The sequence below is a fragment of the Tubulanus polymorphus genome, chromosome 11 (assembly GCF_964204645.1).
Source record: "Tubulanus polymorphus chromosome 11, tnTubPoly1.2, whole genome shotgun sequence".
Taxonomy (NCBI): domain Eukaryota; kingdom Metazoa; phylum Nemertea; class Palaeonemertea; order Tubulaniformes; family Tubulanidae; genus Tubulanus; species Tubulanus polymorphus.
The window spans coordinates 9,018,532-9,039,615 of NC_134035.1; the positions used below are offsets into that span (position 1 = coordinate 9,018,532).

A 21,084-nucleotide genomic window follows, 5' to 3' on the forward strand; every position below is an offset into this window, starting at 1 on the left:
ATGTCTATGAAATTGCATTCAGCGTATCATAGACCGCATCATATTGATAATCACTATTCACAAGCGTCAATTAGCATATGAGAGCTATTAATGAAATAACTTTTGAAAAAATAATTCATATCTCCGGGAACCGCTGCGAGAGTCGTTGTCGTTTTGAATTTTATTTCGACGAAGTTATAAGCAACCAAGGTTAAAAGGAGTAAAAAGAGAGAAGGGTATAAAGACAAAGAAAGGGAGGCTGGAAATATAAAATGATTTCACCAGCTTTTGCTCAATCACGTATATACTATTGGAAAGTCAGTAAACTTTTTAACGTCGTATTCTTTGTTTGAGATTCCAAACCGTTCACAAAGTTCCAACAATGTTTCTTTCGCTTCTTCTAAATTATCAGTTTTAACGCCTAAATGACAAATCGGTCTTTCTGTATCAGTATCGACAACATCATCAGTTGTACAGGATTGAATTTGGATGAACTGAATTTCACCAGATTTGTACAATTCATTGATTTCATCTATTCGATTCCAAATATGAGCGTGAACTGATTGTAAACAAATAACACCTACAAGTTGTCCACTAGGGGTAGGTTTGTAGATGTGAGGCTTCACTGCGCAGGCGCACACGAACACACATCTCAGTAAATCAACTCTGTAACATTCCTTTATCCAATTCCACACGTAAAACCCTCCCATTCGAGCATTTATTTCGATCAGTTTCGGACCCATCGATGTCATTACAATGTCGACATTAAAAACACCACTAGTCAAACCTATTGTCGAACAACATTGATAAGCAGCGGAGATCATCTGTGTTATCTTATCTGGAGGTAAGCATGATGGCATCGTAACCCCAGTTCCCGTTAGACACCCTTCCCTAGTTGGACCGAAGTCAGACAGAAACGCGGCGATCAACTGACGCTTGAACATGACTATATCAACTCCATGTCGAGGCCCTTCTAGAAACGGCATCATCATCATACTAGTTCCAAAACTTATCCCAAGTCCAGGTAGATCATCTTCTGAGCTCAGTTTCTTTTGTACAAGATTGAAATAAGTTTTACATTCGTTTTTATTTTGAACGCGTTTAGCTCCTACTGAAGCTGCTCCGAATTCACGTTTGATGATGTCACGTTCGGTTTCTATTTCGACGCTTTTTTCAGCGTAAATTCGCGCTTGAGGAAAATGTTTATATTCGCTTCGACTTTGGAAAAGAGTTTTTTGTGTCGATGATTTTTGCTTAGCGATTCTACAACCATTAAGACCGGAACCGTTCAGAGATAATAACTCACAAATGTGAGCGCACAAACGAATGCAATCTTCCCAAATTGTACAACAACCATCTATTTTAAGACGACAATTAGCGAGTATTTTGCTGATATTGATGGCGTGTTGCTCGTCTCGAGTGTGATCCGTAAAGTCATAATCGATAAATTGGGTTACATCTGGAATGTCACGTGACTTGCGGTCAACAAGAATGATCTAAAACATAGAAGGTACCAGTGTATATGAATCCATTAATGAAGGCATTTATACTAGAAAACCTCTTTTAACATGTATTATTTGTGGGTCTTCTTTTACCTTCAAATTGTCTTGTTTAGCAGTAGCCCACATGAATGCTTTACTTGGACCTCCTTTCGCTATCACAACTATCACTTTACCCCACATCGTATATCGTTGAGATCTTTCACACATCCTCTCAACCAATGGAATCACTGATGTTCCTGGACTTCAGGTCGGTAGATGCACGTAATGGATGGCTGACCAAACTCTTTAAACAGCTTTTAACCCAGATCCCGATAGGACAGTAGCGACCATCGCGTTTTACCAAGATGAAGTCAGCAGCTACAAAAACAATGCACAAAACAAACCTTTGTCTAAATGAAGTAGGACTGATTTACATACACATATAATAAAATGGCTTTCGTGTTTCTTACCTATAAAATCTGTTTGTGTTTTGCCATTTTCATCATTATTTTCCCGTTTAATTATCTCTCGTAGCAAGTTTTCCGAATCGTTTTTCAGTTGTTTCTTAATTCTATCTATTTCGGATGTTTCTACACCCCACTGTAGTAGAGTCGTTTCTATCGACTGCGCTGTTGTATTATCGCTGGTGATTGGCTCGTTTATGCGACCGACTCTACATATGAAACCCGTGATGAATACGAATATTTTATACGAATGTCATGATTGGTTGATCACAGCGCCCTCTATATGCGATAACTCGAATTTGGAAAGATAGATTATTTACTCCATCAGCCGCTGAAAGGAATTTCATTTATTGAACTTCTAAAAGCTTATAATCCATAAATCATTGACGTGTTTATTCGACATACCTGTTGGACCTGGTTGATGGAATCGCTCTATGAATACATAATCTCCCGGCTCAGACCGCGACAGTAAAGTGACAGTCTTGTTACAGATATTCTCCTGATCAGAATCACTATGGATAGAAGCTTGTTCCTTGTGACCCGTTGCTATTCTGAATTTTCTGACCGAAATCTTCAGAAAAATTCAGAACAATCTCCTATAGAATTCACCAATACATCGATAAATGTAAAACGTTAGATACGACAGTAATTACCTTGTCATTCGAGGAATCGAGATGTTGCAGAAATCTTCGTATATTTTCACTAACCACATTCTTCAAGTCAGTTTTTATATCTATTTCGTGTATCTCTACACAAACATCTCCCGGTATATCGTATCTATGAGGTACGTAGTTACACAATACTAATGTTTCAGGGCAACTAATTCCTGCTTTACACATTAATACGGAAGCGATAAGGGGCCTCGAGATGTCGCGTTCCAACTCGTCAAGTCGTCATATTTATGTCGACATATCGCGATATATCGCGTCAAGTCGACATGAATATGTCGTCATATCGTGACGTTTTCACGACAAATTTCGCTTTCTCGACCACTTTCCTCGCGACAAGTCGACATATTCACGACGACTTGAAACTCAGTCGTCATATTACTGGTGTCCTCATCTTACATTTAGACGTGTCTTTAAATGACGGTTTGTCCCGTGGAAAATGGGCGAAAAAGCGAAATTTGTCGTGAAAACGTCACGATATGTCGACATATTCATGTCGACTTGACGCGATATATCGCGATATGTCGACATAAATATAGCGACTTGTCGAGTTGGAACGCGACATCTCGAGGCCCCTTATCGCTTCCGTACCTACTGGCCAAATTTGACCTGGGTCAAAACGCTCGTGCTTGAATCGGGTGAATGAAATGAGTTAGGAAACATTTGTGGATGCAGAATCAAAATTAGAACTTCAACGCCGGCATTTCTAACATTATCCAAAACGTGTGCATTTCCGTTAATGTATTTGGAGGATTCGAAAATAACTACATGTATTACTTACGTGACTATGAATGTATACATAAATAGATTTCCAGAATGAATAGATAAGGCAATTTGGTTTTGATCGCATTCGAATAGACGAATTATATTCTGGAGTTCACTGCACAATGTAGTTTCATTAAGTGGATGCGGCTGCGCTTGCGCTTAAAGACAATCGTTGAAAAAATGTCTCATTCTGTTGTAAATACGACGATACAATATGAACCTGTCTACTGGCCGGCACAAATCGAAAATGCGTTTATAGCTGATGTAAAGAATATGAGAGCTACTCAATACTGGTTAACACTGCTAGTTCTACCCGCTGTAGTCGTCATTGGTATTTTCGGCAATTCGATGACACTGTTTATGATGCAGATGAAGCTGCGGACTCGAACCTATTCGGTTTATTTCTCCGTAATCGCCGTCACCGATTCGGTCATACTCGTAGCCAGATTTCTATTTTGGGTGAACTTTTTGTTCAGGTGTTTAGGACGAGATATCGTGATCACGTTCCGCAGCACGTTAGCGTGCATCGCTATCAACAATTTCATGCATATCTTCCAGAATATGTCATCTTGGTTTATCGTAGTTGTGTCCGTGGAGCGTTTGGCCTGCGTATCACACCCGTTCGTCACCAGACGATTAAACCGAGTTAAAACGGCCCGAGTCATCGCTGTCTTTGTAATTCTGCTATGCATGCCTTCGGGGTTTATACTCTATTTCACCGTCCGATATCATGTAACACAAATGAGATGCGTATACATGAATTATGATAATATGATTTATAAATTAAAGATTGCGTTTTCCTTCACTGTTTTCTTCATACCGGCTATTATCATCTTCATGGCGAACTTTTTACTGTTGACCGTTCTTTATTTTAGACGTTTCAACGGGCGCCGAAGTGAACGGGCAGAAAAGTCCGATTCTAAGACGAACAGAGTCGTCCAAATGACTCTAGTCGTGACATTTTCATTTCTGGTATTATGCGCGCCCCATTGGATTTTCCAGACCATAGAAGCATACGAATCAGATATACCGATCGTCAAGGTTTTAGATGACTTGTTAACTTTGCTTTACGTCACTAATTACGGCATCAACTTTTTTCTCTATGTAATTACCGGTGTCGAAATAAGGAACGAGCTTCATAAAATTATCCTCTTTTGTTTTTGTTCAAGGCGGAATAAGGACTCTCAATAGGAGGGAAGGGGGTCGAGGAGGAAGGAACCCATATCTGTTAATTCATGTTTATCCATCATAAAATCATTGGTCTATCTTTATTTCGGGACTCGTGTCTTGAAAAATTATTATCTTAAAATTACATTTGAAAGCAGAAGAAGGCAATTAGATCAAATACTTAAGAAAAAACAATGATCTTAAAACCACTTTCGAAAGCAATAGAGACTAATGGTACGATTGAGTAACGTCCGCCCAAATCGGATCTTTTGGCACTGCAAAAATGTGTCCTACTTGACCCCGTATCCGAGTTCAAACTCTCTCCTGAAATTGATTACTAGAATTGATTGTTTTAGTTGATCAAGTTCTGTGTGTTTTGTTCATAAGAATAGTTGATGAAAAATCTTCTCTTTTACGTTGTTTGGGATTCTCCATATGTACCGGGGTCGTAGATAAAAAAAGCTGCAGCTTTTATTTATCTACACCCCGGCATTTTTTGTAATGATATTTTAGCGCTGATGCTAATGATGAATTGGGATCATTTCGAACTGGGAGACCTCTGAACAGAATCATACAGATTCGTAAATTTGTTCTACAGAAGGGGCGTTTAGAAACGACTGTCAAACAATTAGTTAGACTGGTTACCGGTGTCTACCTTCAATCATTACGACAGGCAACCAGTCTATCAGTGGTGCTTCTACTTGAAACTCCGTAGGTGGCAGCACTTTTTGGTCCCCTAGCGGAATTTTTCCAAACTATTCTGAAGTTACTCCACGCCCGTAGATACTGGTCTATTTTGTACCGTTGAAAAAGCCGCCATTTTGTATCGTTTTGTATTGCTACGCTAATTAGTTTTCACATTCTCCGCTCACTGGCAGCACCTTACGGCAGTAAGGGGAGTGAGTTATAAAACGGTTTGATAGGACGCACCGACCCTTTCAGGTATTTGCCTAATACCGACTTTCTGAGAGTTTTGGAGACAGTAAATGATTCGCATCATTGCGAGTAAACTTATACCAAAAAGGGTAAGCGCTAAATACAAAAATTCTGCTGATCTAGGCCGCCTATAGTCTGAATACCAGTCGTCGTTACCGGTCCCAAGTCGGAACCTACGCAACGACGTTGTTTGTTGAACAACGTCTGCAGCTACTAGGTACTAGACTATCAGTCTGATTACTCCAAAATAAGGCCCACCAAGACTCAAGAGAAGACCAAGTCGGAATCTTGAACACGTTGATTGGCATCGTATAAATCGCATGGCTTTCCTTCTCGGTGTCGTTCTTAAATTTGTCTTATTTTTTACAAAGTGACTATATTTTTTACAGCAAATTGCATTTAAAAATAAGTACATTTTTATGGGCATTTCGTCATCCTCGAATGTCGATATGAATTCCGCTACTGCTGAGTACGTGAAAACCACCATCAACGGCAACCCGGTCGTCATTTTCTCAAAGACCACCTGTCCTTTCTGCACTATGGCGAAAGATGCCTTCAAAGATATCGGTAAGAAGGGGAACAACTGAGATGGCAACTGGGATGGGAGTTAATAGGGAGGCGATCCTTGAATTTATGTTTGTATTTTGTAGGCGTAGCTTACGAAGCCATTGAACTGAATAAGATGAAAAATGGAAGCGAAATTCAAGATATTTTGAATGAAATGACTGGAGCGCGGTCGGTAAGTGATGGACCGGTTTCATAAACTTAATCAGAAATGATCAGAACAGTCAAAGTTAAGAGATATTTTGTCATCGGCAGAACAGTGCTAACGATCAAACCTGCTTAAAATCCAATTGATAGAGAATCTTTGTCAAAAATCCTTAAAAATGCTTAAAGATTAGTTAAAACCATTCTATGACACCGGGCCAAGGGGCCGGTTTTATAGACTGGTACTAGCTTTAACCTGGGGGTTAACTCAATTGAAAATGAATTGAGAGTTAACCCCTGGGTTAAGGATAAGACCAGTCTATAAAACCAGCCCCAGGGGTTATCTTAATACCCAGCCTATAAAACCGGCCCCTGATGATCATAGGGGCCTAATACAACTTTGTCACCTACTGATTCAATGTATAAAACGAGGGAATCTAGTTATATAGTGCCAAAGATATTACGGTGATTAAGTTGTGTCAGGCCCCTGTGCATGGGGTATTTTGTAAAGATCAAGATATCGATTTAACTATTCCAGATAACTGGGCATCAGTGTAAATTAGAACTTCGTTATTACGAACTCAGATACAACGATTCATCGGATGTAACAAATATAGAATTTTGTCCCAAATAAGAAAATTTAATTAATTTCATACCGGATATAACGAACTATCAGTTATAACAATTTCCAGTCCCGTGCAGTTTGCTCTAACGAGGTCACACTGTAATTTATTTGGCTAACCAAATTGTAGGATTTTCAAAAGTCTGTGTCTATTTCATTTCTAGGTGCCGCGAGTGTTCGTACATGGTAACTGCATAGGTGGAGGCAGTGAAACTAAAAGCTTACATCAACAAGGAAAACTTCTACCTCTAGTGCAGCAATCGAAATAATGAACTTTATTCCCACCCGTGAAGGAGATACTATTTTGTATTATGGCTTTATTTATGTGAAACAGTGATCGATGATATAAATGTATTAAAATATTGAGAAATCGTGTTTTTTTTTTCAAACAAGTTCTCGCTCTTGAGTTATGTTTTTGTCGAAATGATTCCAAAGGCAAAGGATTCAGTAGAGGAAGGCAAGTAACCGACAACATCTAGAAAAATTTTGGTAGGTAAACCTACTAAACAGGGTTAAGGCTAAAAAATGATACCTTGACATAGTTGACCCATCATGGAGCTAACGATAACAGAACCTATGAACAAATTCTATTGCAGTTTATCAAATGACCCATTCGATAACGAAATACGGTATCATTTTTTAAGCCTTTAACCTTACACTTAAAAACATAAAATGTAATATGTACAAGACTGAAAAAACAACTTCATTCTTCAATGGACTCTGAAATCATACATTATTTATTCATGATCTAAAATAAATAGAAATCTACGAATAGAACGCAACATTAAACAAAATCAGCATCTTATCTTATGATAATGTTTACAATAAAAGATCTCAGTATATTTAACAAGCTGTTTATGAGCAATAAATAATGAGTTCCTCCAAAAAGGAATGAAATGAATACAGGGTTTGAACTCGTGTATATCCGGACATCACAGATTTTAGACAAAGGCACAATTCAATAGACACAACAATTATCAGTGCTATATTGGAATGTGTTCTAGGGCCATTCATCAATTCAAAAGATTTTTAAACCCCGTGTATGCAATTTTGAGCATTAAGTAAATAATGAGAATTAGTCAACCTTTGACCCTTTCCTTTGAACCCATGCATACTGAATGAATGGCACACTACTGGGGTTGTATGTACTGTATTAGGACCACAAGTTGAAAGGACGGAAAATTCTAATCACAACAACATGTTCGTAACACTGGATATCTACCCTGCCAGCAGCTAGAGGATCAGAGATCCAGTTCCACAGTTATGAGTTAAATTTGACTTTGAGTTAAAACGTTTAAAATGAAGTGTTTTAACTCCAACTCACAACATTAGACGTTGGGTATTTCACTTTCAGTAGGTACCACAGCTCTAGGGCAGTATAACGCTACAGAGTTGAAAGTTCAAGTTCTATCACTACATTCTCAGTAGGCTACTCATGGGTAGTGCATTCTCAGTAGAGACCTCCACGGACGGACGCTCGCGCATTTGACCTATTCACACGTAAATCCGAAGTGTTTTAATCGCGAGAACTGAATGTAAACGAGCGTCGAACGGTTTGTGAACTACTATTACAATGTACGGTCAGATAGGCGTTAGTGTTCATTATACGAGTCGTATCCGTCAACGCATTCACTCCAAATACATGTAGATGACACAAACTGAAATTTAAAATATCAAACTATCATTAGAAACGGTAATATTGTACGACGAGCATACGACAGGGCGACCACTTTCATTTGACTCGCTTTTTCCCTGACATGTAAGTCGTTTTCCCTGATTTGATCTGCTTAGAATCAAATCAATCACGCAGTCAAATACGTATGACATAGATGGAAGCCGTTTGATTTTACGCGCGATCTAACAATCTCGATCAATTTCCCTGATTTTTAGCTTTTTTACAAAATACCCTGACTTTTTTTTCGAGAAAAAGAAAATTCCCTGAACTTCTCCCTAATTTCTAGGAGAGTGGCCACCCTGAAAGAGTAAACTCTACACCCTAATAGGTTAGCTGAAATGAATTCTGACGTTACAGTAATCTGTGCTCGATAACTCTTCACTTGACTTCATCTGTAAGAGTTAAGCACAGTTTACGTGATGAAAACTGCTACAAGTGAAAGTTACTGGAATGTAAATATTTGTGATGATTATTGAATTCATTGATTCACTGAAAACCGGTGTTTCTGTGACGCGCACTATTGGTGACTTGTTTAGGGGTGTGTTTTAAGCTTACTGGCTGCTGCTGCTGTGTGGCTTAATAGAGGCTTTGAAAAAGCAAATTTTCAAAATAGGTATATAAATGTAACATGCTGATCCACCAATTATTATGCGATGTGTGTCTGATAATAAATTACGATCCAGTTCCAAAATTCTAGGCTGAATTCATCTCTAAAACATCGAAAATGAATTTTAGCAGTACTGGAGACAATCAAAAACCGAGGAACTGAACCGATACGTGCAATTATAGCCACACTCTGTCTATTGTATCTACTAGTAGCTCGTTCACCCACTGTTATAACTCAGTTAAACTCCTTGCCGATTCTCAGACAAGGATTGACCGCGAGTATTTTACTGACGTGTCGTATAGATTTACAGCCGTAAACATGCAGAGTTTTTAACCTGAAATCAGTAGAGTTTTCTAGTGAATGAACCAGAGGATTAGGGTAGTAAAATTATAGGGCAATTCATATATCACATTGTCACGTTGAATTTCACCCCCCTTCCGGTTCTTGGTGTTTATTCACCTGCAGTAAACCCCTGATAAACTGCATCTATATAAATTGTCCAAAAATTGTCCCCACCAAATGCCAAGTTTTTTTCTGAGGCTGGAATGTCTGGGGCCAGTTGCTCAAAAGTAAGTTAAAGATAACTGGGGGATAAATACCATAGTAACAATGAACTTTTAATTGTCACTATGTCAACTATCCACTGGTTAACTCTAAACTTTTGAGCATGTGGCCCCTGTATTTTTCGTGGAACTTGTCAAAATCAACTCCCGATATCCTGCCACACTCTCTAACACCAAAATTCTAAATCACTGGTATGGCCGCAACTTGAGCTTACCCCGGGGTTGAAGGTAAACTGAGTAAACTCAACTGTAAGTCAAATGAGTTACCCCAAAGTCTCTGAAACCGGGGCTTACCGGTAGTCTAGTTCCACATTTGATAATACCTGGCATGCTTGGTCGATTTTTGATTCTAAAACCAATCTGATGAATTAAGGCCCCTTCTACACCATGCACGAACTCAACTCGAGAACCTTTAAATTTCTAATCATTTCTCAAAATGCGACATTGAAATTCGATACTATAATTTTCGTTCTTACCGTCGAATATTTCGAGCGACTTTTATCAAAACATCTTCGGTGAGATCTTTGCAGAAGTTTACTTTCAGCGTTTGTAGATGGCGGCACTGATCAGCGATGACGGACAGGCTTCGATGAGTGATCGCAGTCGAGCTGATATCAATGTACGTCAGCGTTGGACAACTACTCGCCAGGGTACGAACTCCGATATCATTTATCTGTTTACAACCGCTTATATCAATGCTCCTACAATATTTCAACAAGCATTTCATTAATAAGCTTAATTTCCTATTCAACCACTTCGAGATAACTCGTAGTTCTGGTTTGTAGTTATCTTATAGCTGATCTTTCTTATCCCCTGTTTCATATTTGCACTCTGGCAACCAGAATGATACAGTTCCTGATTGGCTGGGAAAGCGAACAAACTCATTCTCGCTTCATGCTCATTGGTCAAATGTAAACAATAGCTGACTATGTTATAACTCTATTGCCACGATTGATAGAACACTTTATCCGTGTTGACGCGATGTAGAAAGAATCCCACAATGATAAGAAAAAGTCCGAAAATGTAACTTCGAGATAGTAGTTTATTTCAACGTTTCGACTATATCCTAATAGTCAGCCTAACATTATTCCTGAAGATGACTATTAGGATATAGTCGAAACGTTGAAATAAACTACTATCTCGAAGTTACATTTTCGGACTTTTTCTTATCATTGTGGGATTCTTTCTACAACTCTATTGCCAACTACCGACGTAATTCATAGTAACAGGACCGTATTATCAGGAATGGCATTAAACACATTAAATACAAATGCTTTTTAGCTCTTCACTAGGTTCTCCTAATACGCAAAATATTTGAATGAATTGGTCAGTGGTTAAAACTTAAGTCGATATTTTATAGAAACCTGATTTGTGGAAGATAAGTCGCGATCTCTACGACAGCGCTGTTCGTAATACCGGGTACATTCGCCAATGCAATCGATTCTAAACCAACACAGTGACGAACTATCTTATGTATACTCATATCCTTTACCTGAAAATATGACGATATATTTTCAATATTCAACGTGATTCAACAGGGTGGCTACTTTTTTAACGAATTTTCGAGCTACGAGTTTTCCATGTGATTACACAAAATTCCCCGAGTGAATCAGAAAAATTTCTAGGTTTAAAAAGTTAGAATTCATTCATTTTACATTGAATCACGTACTGATGAAGAGAGTTTTCCAGGTTTTCGGTGAAATTTGTAAAATTGAATTTTCCCTGATTTTTTCCTAGATTTTTCAGGTCAGCGGCACCACCCCGCTCAATGGACCAGTATCGCATATCGGACGATGAACATAGAAACTTACATGTTTGCAGCCTCTGATATCTAAATGTTTTAACTTGGTAAGAGACGGGGCTAGTTCACTGATCGCTTGATCTGTAATCTATCAAAAAATAAGTTAAGATTTAATTTCATTATTTCTAAAAGAGATCCTACAAATCCTAGACAAATTTATACTGTTCAGACGTACCTTATAACATTGTCCTAAGTTGAGTTTAGTAAGATTCGGGCAGTGTTTACCGATGAGTTTCGTACCGCGTTGCGTCACGTTGAAACAACCGAACAGTTCGATGCTCGTCAGCGTTTTACCGTGTTTACGTACGAGGGATTCGATTCCGGTATCGGTGATACCCTGACAACCGTTCATCGTTACAGACACCAACCTAATTGAAACAAAGGTTTTAGCTACCGGAACAACAGCTTTAAATGATTTTTTCTCTGACATGTTGTTCTGCCTGACTTGGTCTGGCAAGAATCCAATCGATTAACACAGTCAAATACTAAAGACATAGACGGAAACTGTTTGATTTTACACGCGATCTAGCGATCTCAACATATTTCCCTGACTTTTCCCTGATTTTTAGTGGCAAAAAAATTCTCTGACTTTTTCCCGACTTCCAGGTAAGTGGCCACCCTTTAATTGTATCAAAATGTTTTTTAATCAGTTTGACAACAAAAATTAACTTCCAAGTGACACACCAGACTCAAATCTAAGCCCAAAACATGAGGAATGGGTCCTTTTTCAACCTCTCATTCAGATATACAGTCTACAACCCTCAATTATTAGCCAGTTTTGGTTTTCAGATTCCAAAATTCTGAAACCCTTAAGATAGTTCATTGTTTCAATTAAACGAAGAGTTCTGAAATAAGTAATAATCTCGAGTTTAAATCGCAATGAGTTGATCTTACTTGTCGGCATTTTCAGCCACCGCTTCCAATCCTGTATCGTTCACATTCGTCCAACTGATATCGAGATGTTTGAGTTTACTGCATCGCGAAGCGGCGTGCAGTAACACGGTATCGCCGGTCAGACTACCGTCGTGACAGCCGCACACGTTCAAATCCTGCAACGAATCAGCCGAGTGTCGAAACAGCGCCCGTAGTCCGTGAGCCGTGACCGCGCTACCGGTGCACTGTACGAGCCATACTTGATGCGGTCGATGCGCAGCGATTTCCGACAACCACGAATCGTTCAGCTGTTTCTTCAACAGATAAACGCTTTTCCCTGAGAGAAAATAATAAAAGACAATGAAATAAATTCATTCGATTGCAGGGAAAGTTGGCCGCAGTTAACATGCCATGCCATACAGTAGACTCCTCTTTACTTGGTACCAGCAGGGTTCCTACATATCAGCAGTCAATCGTGGATATAAGGAGTTTCCAAGAATATTTCGGGAAAGTGTGTACATCACTTTCATATCCAAATTACAGTTGACTTCACCTACTGGTAAATCAGTACTGTTTATCTCTGTAAACGGATAATTTGGTGGTTATGAAGATATTATAAAATATCTCAACGGTAATTGCCTATTTCTCAAAATTGAGCAGTTTCAGGCATTTTGCTCAAATTAAAAACAAAGTAGGGACCGTGACCAGTCAACTCTACAGTAGACTCCTTACTCAGTATAAGATCTTCTCAGAAAGCCTCTACCTAATTTTGGTAAGGTGAATTATTTACAGTCTCATTGGTGAGTATTCAGTGAAGTCGATTCTAATGGATGAAATCACGAAGATGAGGAAACAACAAACTTACACAGCCAATCATCGTTAGCGATGCGGTGTAGATGAGAACACGTCTGCGACACTCGTTTCAGATCCTGATGCGGTAAATACGACAGAATGTGTAACAGCACCTCCTCGGGGAGACAGAGTAGTAACGAGGCATCGCCATGACTGATACGTGGACTCTGAAAAATCATATCATAACACATCAGAAAATCATACATCGATATCGAGAAATTAATATGTTTAGTGACTCCTAGCGTCTAATATTTGATATCTACAATTGCCTAACAAGGGTGTCTGGTTTCTTCCTAAAATAATAGCCCTCTTGGGCGCCTTTTTTGTTCCTATTCTTTGATACACGTAGAAATACATGTAAATATGTTACTTTTTCTCACTTACGTAATAGTGATGTGACTGTGTTCTTTCAAGAACCGTAATAAACTAATAGTAGTAATAACGATTCATTAACAAAGTAATCATGCAAAATATTGTTGATTTAAATTGCCCTCAGGTCAGTATTTGGAGCAGGGAGACTATTGTGCTCTATCCGATGGATGTGTTTGAACTATACGAATGGCCCCTTGTACTACATTTCAGGCACAGATCCAGGAGAGTGCTTTGGGTACTAGACCCCCATTGCAAAATTTCCTTCACATCATATATTTTTCAGTTTTTTAAAGTACAAGCCTATATCAAATATGGGACGATCAAGCAGTGCCTAAAAATGCCCAGAATGAGTGTAAATTCAGACTGATTTTCAAAATTCACTGGGGATGACCTGGATCAGTCACAGCGTCCCCCCACCTCTATGAAAATCCTGGATCCGCCCTTGCATTCAATGTCTCCTGAATTATGACATCAGGCCTAAATTCAAACCTATATATATATATTCTGTGTTGTAAACGAGCCTAATTTACAGAGTGAATCACTATTTTCATATGGCTCACTCTGAATTTTGTCCAACTTCGTCGATAATGCAACGGTTTCAATCGCACTTGCAAAAACGGCTATCAATACGTAACATATCAAATAAAAATATGCATTACGCAATCTTCTCAAATACACAAATATGTATCGTTAAAGGTTTTGCAACTGACCATGGCGACATATTCTCTGTATTTTTCAGCGGGTAGTTTTCGTATAGTCGCGTTCGTCAGTATCGGAGGAACTCTCAATCGAGGAGGCTCTAGTTCCATCTCTTTAGGCACCGCTCCCGCCGGTCCGAGCCACGACGACGATCTCGAAGCCGCGGTTGTCGTCATATGTTTCTTAGTCGTACCAGAATTAGGCCTGAAATACGAAATACTTGTAAATGTCATTATCGGGCCTTTGAGAAATCAGGGTGACCACTTTTATTTGACTCGCTTTTTCCCTGACTTTTGATTCCTGACTTTTTGAATCCAATCAATTAACACAGTCAAATATGTAAAAACATAGACAGAGACTGTTTGGCTATATAGCTATCTCATCAAATTTCCCCGCATTTTTACAAAATTCCCTGACTTTAAAGATAAGAAAATTCCCCGACTTTTCCCTGATTTCCAGTTACGTGCGTAGCCACCCTAGAAATAGTAGAATCTACTTCAATCACGACTGACAGAATCCATGCAGTTTACGAGAAGCTAAACGTAATATTACGCATGAAAAATCGAATTACCTTTTTACATCAGCACTCGCTGGACGTTGCTTCTTTTTACCGCTTGAAGGTCGACTTCCCTGTTTTTCCGATTTCCTTACGTCTAAACTCGACCTTAAGATAAATTATCAAACAAACTCAAACAGAGCCGAAAGCGATAGCAGAAATCTGAGGAAGACTTCGATATATCAACGTACCAAGTGTTCAGTTCACCGGGATTGAATGAGTTCCAGGCTAGGTTCGATTTTTCCCAGTGTCGTTTATGGCGCTGTGGTTCAGCACTTGATTGTATTTTACCCGCCGATTTCGGACGCTGTTCTTTCTTACTAACTCCAGCAGGAGGAGCAGCTGGAGGAGTCGTCCGTGATGGAATCAGTTTCTCGTTGCTTTTCTTAGCTTTAACTCGTTTATCATCTATTAATCTCGCTAGGAACGATTTATAACCGCCGACTTCTGTTACGCTCTCATCATCGTTATCATCATCATCCTCCTTATTCTCAATGACTTTAGACGAGACTGCCGCGGCGAACTCGCGCGTGAAACCCGCGTCCAGATCATCCAGATTCGGTTCGGCGACGATTTTACCGAGATCATCTACGCGAGGAGTCTTCTCATCGTCTTCATCATCATCGTCGTCGTCATCGTACACTCCGAGCGATTTAAAATCTAAAGACTTACCGATGACGTCTGCGGCTTTTTCGACGTCCGTTTTATCGAGCTTGTCGAAGGGTTGTACGCACGTGAGGTCGTCCTCGCTGGAACTCTGATTCAGGTCGATTTCCGGCACGTTCGCGTCTTGTCGACTGATCCGCCGATTGGTCAGTTCGGCCGCCGAGCTGGCGCGCGCGAACACCTCGAATTCGAAGTCGCTGCTGACGCTCGTCTTCAATTTAGCGCCGTTCTTCTTTTTACCGTCGTTGTTGTCCAAGTCGCTGCTCAGCGATAGATTCAGGGATAGTTCGCGCCGTAAATGCGAAGGTAATCTCGGTTTCGGCTTCGGGCTCTCGATCGACCCTTCAAACTGCAACAGTTCGAAAGCCTTTTTAACGTCTTTCGGCGGCAAGGATTTAAACATCTCTTCCACAAGTGCTGGTTGATGGTTCTCCTCGTGATCAGCTTGCTGGGATTTATTTTCCGGCGCGAATTCTTTCGCGTTCTTCCTTGATTTGTCCGTACTCGGTTTCACTGACGACGCATTCCGATTTTTCCAGTCGATAAAATCATCCGATTCTAACAATTCGGTGAATATCGAATCCGCCGTCGTGGTGACGCTTTGTCGAAGTTGTTTCGGCGTTTCGACGAGTGGCGACGAATTCCGTTCTTCGTTCTCAGCGGAATTCTCGTCATTCCCGTCACCGGATCCGGCGGTTGAATCTCTCTTCGCTTGTTCTTCCGCCGCGACAAACGGCGTCATATCCGCGACGACTTTACACACGGACAAATCCTGAAACTGCGCGAACAACTCATCAGCCTTCGACCGATCCTCATTTATCTTCCACAAATCACCATTGGTCTTCGACTGCTCTTCATCAGCCTTTGAACAATCCTCATTCACGTTCGACAGATCCTCGGTCATCTTTGACCACTCGTCGTCTGCCTTGAGTCGATCTTCGCTCTTTTCGATTTCATCTCTGCGCGCCTCGTTCGTCCAACCCAATCCGACGAGGTGTTTATCCATATTCTCGTAAGACGTGTCGTGCTCGGCAGATGCGGCTACGGCAGACGCGGCTACAGCAGACGCGGTTACGGCAGACGCGGCTACAGCAGACGCAGCTACAGCAGACGCGGGTTGTAGTATGAACTGATTCCAGCCGTCGTGTATTTGACTATTCGAATCGTCGTGTTGCTGCGGGTAGTGATAATGTTCGTTTTGATCGAGATCGAAATTCACCGACCGTCGTCCGTTCGACGCTGGCGCCGCCATCAACTGATCAATATCCGCCGATGACCGTTCCGGTTTTTTATCGTCGTCGGTTTTCGAGAATGAATCGACGACGTCGTCCGGCGACGACGACAAATCTTTACGATCGCTATCGTCGCTCGTCGATTTCAAACTCGATTTTTTCGAAGTTTTCGATTTCTTCCTCGACGGCACGGACGTCGGTTGAATTCCAATCAGAACGCAACCGCAATCTAAACACCACGTCACGTACGGTCGATTCAACGTCGAACAATCCGGGCACACTATCGCCACCTTTTGAGCGTCGGCCGAATGATCGCCGACGTTGAAGTGAGCTTCGTGTTTACGCAGCGGATCCGGTAGATTTCGTCCGTCGTCCAAAAATGGCAAAGTCGACGTTTTCGGCAGCGGGTTGATCAGCCCGATATCGATGCCTAACTTTTCGAGTTTATCGGTCAAACCGCTGACCTTCGTGAAAACGGTTGTTCCATTGTCGGTCGTCGCGTCGACTGATTGACCAGTCGACCGGTTAAAACTCGACCGCGTGTCGTTTCGACTGACCGGCCGCGGGTCCGGCGTCCGTACGGATTTCCTCGCGTCGCCCGGGTCGTCGTCGTTTATCGTCGTGCGTACGTACTTAAGAAACTCTTGTAGTTTTCGATCGCGCGCCGAATCCGTCAAATCGGTTTGCAGCAGTTGCTGCAGGAACTCCTGCGATTTTGGATCGTTGAGCAGCGCGTCGTCGGGTCTACCGCGATCCCCGGAACCCCGATAAACATCACCCGATTCAACAAACTCTAACGACCGACGTTCTCCTCCTCGCGATTTATAATCCATAAAATGAAAAGAATTATTCGATTTCGATTTCGTCACATCTCGGTGATTAGAACGCGTGATTTCATCGTCGAACTCCGCAGCCATCTGTCGAGGAGGTTTATAACCTGAAATTCTCGGAACCGACTGCGACTTCACGGGAAATTTCTCGCCATCTTTTTTCGACGTTGTTTCATTTTGTTTCAGACTGAATTCGCCGCCGAATTCGTGAATGGATTTCGATAGTTTGCCGACGTTCGACTCTTTTTCAACCGACCATTCGGGTATCGGTTCAAAGTTCTCCGATAGTGAATTCATGTTGAGTCCTTTCAGCGAAGTGAAATACCGATCTAAAGACGACATGGATGTTTTATCGGATTTCTCGAACTGATGCCTGAAAATAAATACAGAATATTAACTTATATCACCATCGATTAGACACTAAACGATAGGACTTGTCACAGTTTTATCACAACAAGGTAAAATACAGTTACGGATCATGATCTGGACGCATTAGAAAAACTTTCTTAATCTTTAACATAGCTTATGCATAAATTCTAAGCTCCATGGGCATATGTTGTAGAAATAGAGATCAAAATATTTGAACGGACACTTTTCTTAAATTTTTCATCCATTTTCTAAACTAGAAATCAATTTTTCACATCATTCTGATACCGCTGATACCTGCTGTAAATAAATTCAACTTACATTTCGTGATGTCTACGAACTTCTTCCATATGATAATGACGACCTTGGTCTAACGTGGCAGACGCCTGCTGCTGCTGCTCAGCTTGGCGATAAATTTCATCGGTTGAAAATGCGTTGCGTTTCTGCGGCTGGTAACTCGACATCGGCGGTGGCTTATTTTGACGACTGTCCGATTTCGTAACTATCTCACTCGGTCGTTCGATTTTAGCGGAAACTTTCGGCTCAGAAATACTTTTCTTCGCCGACACGTTTTTCTCGACGGATTTCCGTGTTTCGCTCGCATCGTTAATCGTTCGTTCTCCCTGCGATGGTTTCGCGCGGCTATCGATCGCGACCTTCCGCGCGTACCGATTCCGTTCAGGTATTAAATTCGAATTCGTCGTCATGGTCACCGTAGAAATGCCGTCCGAGTACAGCGTCTCGGTCGCGCGGTCGTCGACCGTCGATTCCGGTCGATGAGTCGACAATCCTAAATCGTCGCAATCGGTAATTTCGCTGCCGAATTTCGTAAACGACTCGACCGATTCGCGCGCGTCGAAATTCAAATATTTCTTCGTTCGCTCGAACGGATCGTATCGGAAAAACTCGTCGACGTTTCTCGACGAATTCTCCGCCGAGCGTCGCGACCCGAGATTTTTAGCGGAAGAAACGTCGCGATTTTTCTCGACATCGAATTTGCGCCGCGAATCGGTCGTATTTTCGTGACGTTTAACCAGCGGCGATGGTTTTTCGTGAATATCGTCGACTTTCCCGCGATACAGCACGACGTCGTCACGACGCGGACGATCCGTTATCAACTCCGAAGATGACAGTTCATCGTCGCCTTCTTCGGAACTAGAGTTATCATCGTTTTCCACCGATAGGCGTCGCCTCGAAAACGATTGAAATAGTTTCTCTAAATCGCTGTTTTCCGGTTCGTTTTTCTCAGCGCGAGAAAATTCTCTCACATTTCTATCCTCATTCACAGCAGATTTTGTAACCCTCACATTTCTATCCTCATTCACATCAGGCTTTGTAACCCTCACATTTCTATCCATATTCACATTCGGCTTTGTAACCCTCACATTTCTATCCTCATTCAAGGCGGGTTTCGTTACTTTTGGCTCGGATTCCTCCGATTTGACTTCTTTTCTCGACGATGATTTTTGTCCGACCGCATTTCCGCAAACTTCCAAATTTCTGCCGACGTTTTCATCTTTCGATTTCGTCGATCCATTCTTCTTAGTAGTTTGTGATTTCGGCGTACGAGGCGTGCGCGGTTTTGACTGGTTCGTAGGATTAACTTGAGGACTGAAATCAGATGAAAATACCAGGTTTTCATGTCTGTCAGTTAATAAAACTAGGGGCTGGTTGCGCTCTTAAGTTGGTTAAAGATAACCGGACGATCAATTCCAACAATGAACTTTCAATTGTCACTATCTACTGGATCTGTGGTTTTATTTCACAATTGGATATTTCCACAAACCACAAAGCTTTCCACCAACGATTAGGTAGGCCTAACAAAAACTAATTTTCATAATCTAAGAAGTGAAAATCTTGTGAGAACCGATAATAGTATTTTTAAAAAAATCTACCTTTTCTTATTAGTTGTTGATAATGCGTTTTGTATTTTTGGTTCGAAGTACGCCAACCTCTTCTGACGAATGTCTTTGATCTGTCGAGTACGAGGCGTGTCGTCTGGTAATATCTGCGTAGCTCGGTCCATTTTCGTTAGTACAGGTCATCTGTTAAACAATAGATACATATCACAAGTCAATTAACAGGGGCCAGTTGCACAGTCATGGATTAAGTCCAAAAGTGGTCTTAAGTTGTTAGATAGGCCATAGAACTAAGTTAGTCTTACGCCCCCACTTATGACGCAACGCGAAGGATCGCGTCGCGTCGCAAAGTCGACCTACGCCCGGCTTAAGTTGGTCTTAGACTGGTCTTAAGTCTTAGCCGTGACTGTGCAACCTTCCGCCAAATTACAAATTCCCCGAGTTTTCCCTGCTTTTTCCATTTGATTATGCAAAATTTCTAGGTTTAAAATGTTTACTTCTCATGAATCATGTATGAAGAAAAAAATGCGTGATCATTCGATAACACATCCAAATTCTCTAATTCCCTGAATACCACACAATGTATGGGTTCCCCTGCAAGGTCGCAATGGTTAGGTACTAGACTATCGAATTCCCAGAGTCTTCTCTGATTTTCTGATTCTGTCATCGCTTCAGTGGTCACCCTGATAAAGCCAGGCATAGAGTCTGGGGTATACTGTATCTAGTCCTCGTTCCCTAAACAACAAAGTTGTAGGGAACCCGTAAAACAACTGGTATTTTCAGACTACTAGTGTCAAGGACGATGGCGTTGTGAAAACCTATCGAGCAACACACCCGTGCGACTGCCAGCAGCAATGCCAGGTTCTTATTGCAATGAGTCTCTTAGTCGCAACCTACTCACTGCATTGCAACTGTCACTGAGAATGCTGTCACAATTAGTGTCTGTCACTGTCAGTGACACTGACAGTGTCGTCAGAGACTTTGCCGACGATTGTGTCATCACATTTGACACCATCTTTGCGAAAAGATACAAACAAATCATTTCGAGGATAAAATAACTGCAGTTGGAGTAAAATTTAGCTGCCCCCTGGATACACAACATAATAAACACAGACTACAAAATCGTGAAATAAAGAGAGAATTTCTTCGAATCTGACGAAATTTCAAACTCACCAAAACCAGAAACTATTCTCCCGGTTAGGAACGATTCGACTCGGGGTATTCTAACATTTCATTACTCAAACAACGTGACGCTTGAAACGTAAAATGCTTCATTACTCGGCAAACTTCAAAACATTCCATACAACAATCATGGTCGAGTGCAAAACCCGGATTCGGACTGT

The 21,084-nt window shown here is 41.1% G+C and overlaps 3 protein-coding genes across 3 annotated transcripts; 1 reads left to right on the plus strand and 2 right to left on the minus strand.

Moving 5' to 3' along the window:
- Positions 1-275: 275 nt before the first annotated feature.
- LOC141913028 (carnosine synthase 1-like) lies at positions 276-1,661 on the minus strand. Its single transcript, XM_074804466.1, has 2 exons — positions 1,575-1,661; positions 276-1,475 (listed from the first exon to the last, which is right to left on the minus strand). The coding sequence occupies exons 1-2, from the start codon at positions 1,659-1,661 to the stop codon at positions 276-278; spliced, it is 1,287 nt and encodes a 428-aa protein (XP_074660567.1).
- A 3,721-nt stretch (positions 1,662-5,382) lies between these two features.
- LOC141913279 (uncharacterized) lies at positions 5,383-7,160 on the plus strand. The gene is made up of 4 exons (XM_074804760.1): positions 5,383-5,549; positions 5,850-6,027; positions 6,111-6,199; positions 6,955-7,160. Exons 1-4 carry the CDS (start codon positions 5,511-5,513, stop codon positions 7,057-7,059), a joined length of 411 nt encoding a protein of 136 aa, XP_074660861.1. The 5' UTR covers positions 5,383-5,510; the 3' UTR covers positions 7,060-7,160.
- Positions 7,161-7,562: 402 nt separating this feature from the next.
- Positions 7,563-21,034, minus strand: LOC141913270 (uncharacterized). Its single transcript, XM_074804748.1, has 13 exons — positions 20,915-21,034; positions 19,778-19,927; positions 18,204-19,493; positions 14,980-17,889; positions 14,804-14,896; positions 14,244-14,436; positions 13,175-13,328; positions 12,331-12,646; positions 11,612-11,804; positions 11,447-11,524; positions 11,000-11,127; positions 10,112-10,336; positions 7,563-8,448 (listed from the first exon to the last, which is right to left on the minus strand). The coding sequence occupies exons 2-13, from the start codon at positions 19,906-19,908 to the stop codon at positions 8,307-8,309; spliced, it is 5,853 nt and encodes a 1,950-aa protein (XP_074660849.1). The 5' UTR covers positions 19,909-19,927; positions 20,915-21,034; the 3' UTR covers positions 7,563-8,306.
- Positions 21,035-21,084: the final 50 nt, after the last annotated feature.